This window comes from Haematobia irritans, chromosome 2, assembly GCF_050003625.1.
Source record: "Haematobia irritans isolate KBUSLIRL chromosome 2, ASM5000362v1, whole genome shotgun sequence".
Taxonomy (NCBI): Eukaryota; Metazoa; Arthropoda; class Insecta; order Diptera; family Muscidae; genus Haematobia; species Haematobia irritans.
In genome coordinates, this window is record NC_134398.1 from 226,886,879 (window position 1) to 226,895,702 (window position 8,824).

At 38.9% G+C, this 8,824-nt stretch overlaps 1 protein-coding gene across 1 annotated transcript; it reads left to right on the forward strand.

Annotated features, from left to right (window-relative positions):
• Positions 1-217: 217 nt before the first annotated feature.
• On the forward strand, positions 218-5,410 carry LOC142225311 (uncharacterized). Its single transcript, XM_075295085.1, has one exon. The coding sequence runs from the start codon at positions 218-220 to the stop codon at positions 5,408-5,410; it is 5,193 nt and encodes a 1,730-aa protein (XP_075151200.1).
• The last annotated feature ends 3,414 nt before the right edge of the window (positions 5,411-8,824 follow it).

Consider the following 8,824-nt stretch of genomic DNA (forward strand, 5'->3'; position numbering starts at 1 on the left):
ATTTGTTCCTCTGCATATTGGTAGCTTCTCTCGCACTGATTTGATTTAAAAATTAGTAAAATTTGCGGAGAGAAGTCTTGCATCGAGTTACTCTCTAGTTTTCGGAGAGTGAATCAGAGTCGAACAACTTTTTATCGGTCCCTTCACACGCAGCTGTGCAATATTTGTCTTTCTCGAAGCGAAAGACTTGGTTATAGTATATCTGTCTCAAGTAAAGATGGGATTGTTAGAAGAATATCTTGTATTGTCCGATGAGTATATTGCTTATGAGCAGACTTTGAAGCAGTCAGAAAAAGTGCAACACAATGAATTGTCAATCGAGGCAGAACAACAGGAGGTACAGGGTATGTACGCAGAATGGAAGGATGTTTATAAAAAATGTATTGCTGACCCAGAATGCGAAAAGAAAGATAAGACCACAATAAGAAAAAAGAGGATAGAAGTTCATAGCGCATATATTAAATACATGGCTATAATTGGGAGCATTAAATCAAAAATAAAGGAAGATTTAGCTCCCCCAGTCCAGAAGTCGGGTAGTTCTATTGCTGTCCCACCATGCGATACAGAAATTTTTCAAGGTGATTATTTGAGCTGGCCCAGTTTTAGGGATTTGTTCACCGCCATATATGTCAACAATAAAAAGTTAAGTGCGGTAGAAAAATTATATCACCTTTTCCAAAAAACCACTGGCGAGGCAAGAGAGATAAATAGGCATATTCCTTTGACATCCGAAGGTTTTGAAATTGCGTGGGAAAACCTTCGTAATCAATATGAAAATAAACGTATCGTAATCAATAATCAGTTGCGAACAATATTTAATCTGCCTCAATGTGCGCAGGAGTGTTCCAGCGGTTTAAAGAAGCTACAGCGAGAAATTAACAACGCCATATCAGTTCTTAAATTGTATAAAATAGATATTGGTTCATGGGATCCGATATTTATATATCAATGTTCGTCAAAGTTGCCAAAGTTAACATTGTCTCTGTGGGAGCAATCGGTGGCTCAGAAAACGGAAATACCTAAATGGGAGGAACTTGATAAGTTCCTAACTGAAAGATTCCATGCGTTGGAAAGCGTATCGGACATTTATGGTCCACAAACGTCGAATTCTTCTCTGTCTCAGCGGCAGAAATACAGCAATTTTGACAAATCGAAAAATTTTAAAGTGCATCACACAAAGGTGAATGCCCAAAAATGTAATGTTTGTAAAGGAAATCATTTTTTGCGCTCTTGTCCCAAATTCATGAGTATGAATTACAAAAATAGAATTTCTATAATAAAGAGAGACAAATACTGTTTGAATTGTCTCACTCCGGGACATATGGTGGCTGAGTGCCACAGTCAGAAAACTTGTTCTGAATGTAGGCTGAAACATCATACGTTACTACACAGACCGAATCTCCCTCAAAACGGAAATAATAACCAAAGTGATAACAGTACAAGTGCACAATCGTCACAAAATGGGAATATACAGTCCACAGTAGAACAACCATCAACGTCGACGTCCGGAAACGTGAGGGCGTACCACACATCGGTTTCAAGAAAAACTATGCTGGCTACGGCATGGGTTACGGTTATAAAAGATGGTCTGTCTCATAAAGCGCGAGCGCTTATTGATCCGTGTGCGGATGACTCATTTGTCTCTGAGAGGCTGAGAAAATTGTTGAATTTGTCAACACGAACGATATCAGCTGATATATCAGGGTTAGGTGGTGAACATCTTACAAGGTGTACAAAATTGGCAATTCTTACAATTGGTTCTGTATTCGACAAGAATTTTTCTCTAGACATAGATGCACTAGTTGTCCCTGATGTTACGGGAAATGTTCCTACCCATTCTTTTGAAAATTTTTCTGCCTCTCAATTGCCAAAGTTAAATTTTGCTGACCCACATTTTTACATAAGCGGTCCTGTGGATATCCTCATAGGAGGAAATTTATATCCACTAATTTTACTCAATGGAGTACAGCACGGCATTCTTGGTTCGCTGGTCGCCCAGAAGACAGTCTTTGGGTGGATCGTGACTGGCCCAACGTCCAATAGAACTTCGATTAATGTGTCTCGAGTTGCTCATTGCACGAGGGTGTCGATAGATAAGCAGCTGTCTCGGTTTTGGGAAATTGAGGAACTTCCGAGGGAAGATCCATTGTCTGAAGAAGATAAGATATGTGAAAGTATTTACCGATCGACTGTGAAAAGAGATTCCACTGGAAGATATACCGTGGATTTGCCGTTTAAAACTGACCCAAAAGTGGGATCGCTTAGTAGCTCGAATAGATATGTGGCTCTAAGTCAATTTTTACGAAACGAACAATCACTGGCTCGAAAGCCTGAACTTAAAGCGATGTACGACGACGTCATCAACGAATATTTGTCTCTGGGACATATGGAAGTTGTAGAAGCTCCAAAGGGAGAATCAGAACCTTGTTTTTATCTGCCTCATCACGGCGTATATAAGCCCGAGAGTGTTTCCACTAAGTTGAGAGTGGTATTTAACGCCTCGTGTCCCTCGGCGAGGGGTCAAAGTCTGAATGACTTGTTATATGTTGGTCCAGTCTTGCAGAAAGACATTGTGACTCTAATTTTGAATTGGCGATTATATAAATTCGTCTTTAATGCGGATATCACAAAGATGTATCGGCAAATCTTTGTGAATCCCATACATGCCCCGTACCAACGGATTTTGTATCGATCGGACCCAGATATGGAAATAAGAGATTACCAATTAAGGACGGTAACATTTGGCGTCAATTGTGCGCCGTACTTGGCCCTACGTACATTGCTCCAATTAGCAGAAGATGAGGAAAAAAGGTTTCCTCTAGGGTCAAAAATATTAAGAAATAACATGTATGTTGACGACGCGCTTGCAGGCGCACATTCTGTCTCTGAGGGCATACATGCAAGAAAAGAATTAGAAGGGATTCTTTTGTCGGGTGGATTTCAACTACGAAAGTGGACTTCAAATGTGAAAGAAGTTTTAGAAGGCTTGCCCCGAGATAGGCTATTAAATGAAGATTTTTTGAATTTTGATGACAAAAGCTCGGCGAAAACCTTAGGAATCAGGTGGAACGCCAAAAATGATTCATTCTATTTTGTCTCTGAGAAGTTGAGAGACAAAGAAAATTTTACGAAAAGAGAAGTATTATCGGTTATAGCGCGACTTTTTGACCCGTTGGGTTGGCTGTCCCCGGTGATTATTACAGCAAAGATATTTATGCAACAGCTATGGCTGGATGAGATTGAATGGGATGAATTCCTCAAACCGCTGTCTCTGATTAGATGGAAGTCTTTTATACAAAAATATGTTGATATCGACAATATTAGTATCCCACGATGGATTCGATATTGCCCCGATTCCGAAATTGAGTTTCATGGATTCTGCGATTCCTCGGAGCTTGCATATGCAGCTGTATTGTATTCGAGGGTAAAATTTGGTGGTGAGATACATACAAATTTACTTGTTTCAAAGTCAAGAGTTGCACCTATCAAGAAACTGTCCCTACCTAGGCTGGAGTTGTGTGGAGCTCTGCTTCTTGCAGAGTTAATAAGTGTATTTCTTCCTCAATTGGATGTCTCAAATCGTCCGTTATATTTATGGTCGGACTCAACTATAGTCCTTTCATGGCTTAAAAAACCACCGCATACGTGGACTACCTTTGTGGCAAATAGGGTTGCTAAAATTCAAGAGAAGGTTGGTGATTGTTGGCGTCACGTTTCGACCTTTGATAACCCCGCTGATCTAGCAACCCGGGGGGTGAATCCTTCAGAGTTGAAGGAGAATGCTCTTTGGTGGTCGGGACCACCATGGTTAAAAGATGAGGAAAGATATTGGCCATCGAGTATAAATGTTCCTGAAACAAATATTGAGGCAAAACCAGTTCAAGTTCATATCACTAGATCAGCGGAATTTGAAGATATACTTGAACGATTTTCCTGTCTCTCGAGGGCAATTCATGTTATTGCTTATATGCTTAGATTTTTTCACGCCACGCATCCTACCTCCAAAGGAGTTCAGAAATTTGAAACCTTTCGTTTAACATCACTCGAATTGGCATCAGCTAAGAACCGCCTAATTTCACTGTCTCAAAAACTTCATTTTCCTCAGGAATATTTTGCTCTGTCTCAACGGAGACCCATTGATTCGAAAAGCGCACTGTTAACATTGACCCCTTTCATAGATAAATATCAGCTCATTCGTGCGAATGGCAGACTAGGATCAACTTTGTCGCTGTCGTATAGTGAACGACATCCAGTTATACTGTCTCATAGGAGTTACTTTTCTAAACTCTATGTTCGTTTTATTCACAAGTTGACTCTACATGGGGGTCCTCAGCTCATGCTCGCTACTATACGCCTGGAATGTTGGATTTTGAGAGCAAAGAATGTAATAAGAACTTGCGTTCGGGATTGTAAAGATTGCGTGATAGCACGTAAAGCCAAGCAAGGGCAAATAATGGCTGCCCTTCCCCCTGAGAGGACAACGTACAACAGGCCTTTTACAAACACAGGTGTGGACTATGCGGGTCCATTCGACCTTAAGAATTTCTCTGGGCGAGGTTGTCGAATCACCAAATGTTATATCTGCCTCTTTGTCTGCTTCGCTACTAGGGCAATTCACCTCGAAGTAGTCAGCGATTTATCTACCCCGGCATTCATGGCAGCATTAACTAGATTTGTGTCCCGACGAGGCTGTCCCCATAAAATATTTTCCGACAATGGTCGTAATTTTGTGGGAGCCGCTAGAGAAATTAGAGCTAATTTTGCGAAGTCGCTGGCAGAACTTAAAACAGAAGCTGTTCTACGTTATGGCCACCAAAAGTTGGAGTGGCATTTCATACCTGCCTCGGCTCCTCACATGGGAGGTTTGTGGGAGGCAGGCGTGAAGAGTTGTAAAACGCATTTAAAGAAAATGTCTGGTCAGATTCGTCACACCTATGAAGAATTTAGTACCATATTAGCCTCAATTGAATCCTGTCTCAATTCGCGGCCGCTTACTCCTATGACTGAAAGTGTGGATGATTTTTCGGTATTGACCCCAGCTCACTTTCTAGTAGGCTCATCTTTACTGTCCCCAGCTGAACCGGAAGAAATTTCAAGCAAAATATCTCTTCAAAATCGTTGGAGTAGGCTCAAAATTGTACAACAAGATTTCTGTCGCAGGTGGAAGTCAGATTATCTTAAAGAGCTTCACAAAAGAAATAAATGGCAGAGGCCCTTAGAAAATTTGAAAATAGGTGACATGGTTGTATTGCGCCAAGAACCGGGAGCCCCTAATGAGTGGCGTCTCGGTAGAGTCACTAAAGTGTATTCGGGCTCAGATGGTCAGGTTAGAGTTGTCGACGTGAAGACATCGTCTGGATCAATAACTCGTCCGGTGCATAAACTTGTTTTGTTGCCTCGATCAGAATAAATTTCCGCCATTGTCTGCCTCTTTTCCACACTGTCCCATGTCAACCTTTCTCCGGGCCAACACTAACGAAAATGATTTCTGTCTCTCTACAGTTATGGCTCAATATCAAGAGGAATACCGCTGCCTCATGTGCAACACAAGACACTCGCTGAAGCTGTGTAGACGCTTCTTATCACTGTCCCCATCGGAGAAAACACGCTATGTCCACCAGAACCGTGTGTGTGAGAATTGCTTAGCCTACTCACATGAAATTAATATGTGCAAGAGCGGGCCTTGCCGTATTTGTTGGTTTGGTCACCACACATTGCTGCACCCAGTGGATGCTCTAAAATATCAATGGGTAGATATGACAGCACTGGTGTTAATGCGGCGCTTGAAAAAGGAAGAGGAGTCTAAAGTGGTTCGCATTTTGATGGACCCTAATGCCCCAAAGAGTTATTTTGTGCCAAATAATCCATATTTGACGTTCGACTTCGAGGAAGAACCAAAACTTCCAATTGAATTCATCCTGACGGATCGCCACAACGAAGTCAGAACGTTGACAGCTATGTTAGAGCCGAGGTTTGTCCCATCGCCTTACACTCCTCTTCGCCCAGTTCGACCTGCGTCAGTATGGGATATGTACGGTCTTGAGGATGTAGCTGACTGCTCATTCTACTTGCCCAGCAATTGTGCTGTAATTTTGGGGCAGGATGTTGCCCAGCGAGTGTTTCTTGGCCTGCCTGAGAAAGAGAAGGATACACTATATATCCAGAATACTATTTTTGGATGGTCTTTTTTTGGAAGTATGGAGGTGGATCAAGAGGCTTGGGAGTCTACGACGAAGCATGATTCTCTTTATGTCCCTTAAGGACATGATAACGATTTACATTTACAGGTTTTTATGTCCCTTATTGTCTTGTTATACCAAATGAATTTGAAGTTTTGCTTTGCCCCTGGATGGGCTTGAGATATTATTTGAAATGGAACTTATGAATGCCCCCTGGAGGGGCTTTAATTATTTCGATTTATTGCTATAATGCCCAGAGTGGGTTTGGATTATATTGTTAACAAAAGATCTTATATTGTAATCATATTGATGAATTTATACTTTAGTTTAAGTATTTATTAGATATTTTGCACGGACAGTGCAAGGGGGGCGGTATGTTCACGCATGCGGGGGTCCGAATGTCCCATGCCATATAAGAGCGACAATTTCCAATAATGGCATCCCTGCATGAGTGAACGTATGGCCGCCTTTAACCCTTTTGATTGTCGCCGTTGTCCCACATGAAATCCTCCTTTGACACCCAAGGAGAGGGAGAGAAAGAAAAGAAGTAAATGACTTAAGTAAAGTGTCAACCATCAGCGAGCGCGCATCAATTGCTCTATGCCAAGATTAAGTGTAAATAAAAGAAAACGCGAACAAAGGTTCGAATAGCAAAAGACACGGCGACAGTCAAAAATTTGATAGTGTTTTTGGATTATAAAATCGAGACATTGTGATCAGAATTAAAAGTTAATAAAACGAAACCATAATACATTTGAAAGCTAATATAAAGTGTTAAATTCAATAATATTGCCCCGTGAGGCCGGTCAAAGGTTTATTAACAACCAACTGAAAAGTGATTTGTGTGCTCCGGGAAAGGGAGTTAAAGAATAGAATCCCCTCTTCTGCCCCGAACAAGGCTAGTGACATTAGCGCTGCGTGATTAAACATAATACACTAGGGGAAAGTGCTAGTGAAAGGCCAGCTCCAAGTGTTGTTTGAGTAAGGCCGGAGAGTTGGGAATAGGCCCCAACACTTTGGAAATAAAATTTTGACATAATTTTCTATAGAAATAAAACTTTGACAAAATTTTCTATGGAAATAAAATTTTGACAAATTTTTCTTTGGAAATAAAATTTTGACATAACTTTCTATAGAAATAAAATTTTGACAAAATTTTCTATAGATCTAAAATTTTGACAAAATTTTCTATGGAAATGAAATTTTGATAAAATATTCTAAAGAAATAAAATTTTCAAAAAATTATTTACAAAAATAAAATGTTCACAAAATTTTCTATAGAAATAAAATTTTGACAAAATTTTGTCTAGAAATAAAATTTTGACAAACTTTTCGTGTTGGCCCATTTCGTCAAAGTCAGTTGTGTGTAAATTCTCCCTTTTCAAAGAAATATTAACTTTTCCTTGTTAATGCATGCTTAATCGACAAAACATTTAAAATTCGACAAATTTACAATTAAAGGGATATTTATACAACCAAAAAATTGTCGCTGATAGGAGAGATCATAGTTTATAATATAGCAAATACTAAAAAAAAACTTCTATAATAAAATAATAAAACATTTCTTTCGAAGAAAAAGCTTTTTTTCATAATTGCCACAAAAAAATTTATCAAAAACAGAAAATAAAATTTTTAAAATTTGGTAGATTTTTAGTAAAATTTTCTTCAAACTTCGGTAGATTATTTTGACACTAATGGTATCCGTGAGTGCAAGGTAACATTAAAGCATTTTTTTTTTGAGATAGTGGGAAATTTATGCCAAAATTGGACTAAGCGAATGGACCATTTGAGGCGCGGTCAACAGTTGCATGAAATAAACTTCAAACGTTAATTACATTTTTCGGATTATATGTCTGTTTTTGAAAAATTTTCCTTTATCTCTTAAAAAAGCAACCCCATTTTGAAAATATCTTTATCTCAATTGTTCATTTGCCACCTGGCAAAAAAAGTGTCTTTATCAGTTAAGATAGTACTGCGTTCAGAGTATATTCATTCTAGTGGTTTTATTCTATAGCATCACTTCCATGAAAATATATAGTTCAAAGTCCCAAAACTATATCAACACCATTACTTATACACCTAACCCAATGCTATATCTCCACAACAATATCTTGGACATGTAATTCTTCAACGAAATGAGTTTATTTGTTGTTGGTGTTAAGAATGGGAAACGGAAGAACAAAAATCATTACAACAGATTTTTCCATTAGCCCAAGCAATCAATCTTTTTCCTTTTGAAAGAAGAAGGGAGTACCCTGTTATTGGGTTCACTAGGACAAATAAAGGTTAAAATTTAAAATATGGTCACATTTCTTGGCCATCGCATATAAGGTATGGTCAGCATGATGGAAAAGGCTATTATTTAGTTTAAAACCTTGTGGGATTTTCTAAGACTCCATTTTGGGGAATATGTCTATGTGCATTAGTATTAGTGAGTGTTAGTAAAATCAGAGTAGGTTTTAAGTTTTCACCTAGCAAATGCATATCAATCATGTCTCCTGATTCTAGGTTAGGTTAGTGTTGTTTTGTTTGCAGTTTTACACCTTAAAATTAGTTTTCATTGACGCATATCATCATGCATGGGTGAAAAAAAAAATGCTAAAGTGTAAAAATGTTCAAAATTAGATTTTAACCACAAATTAAGT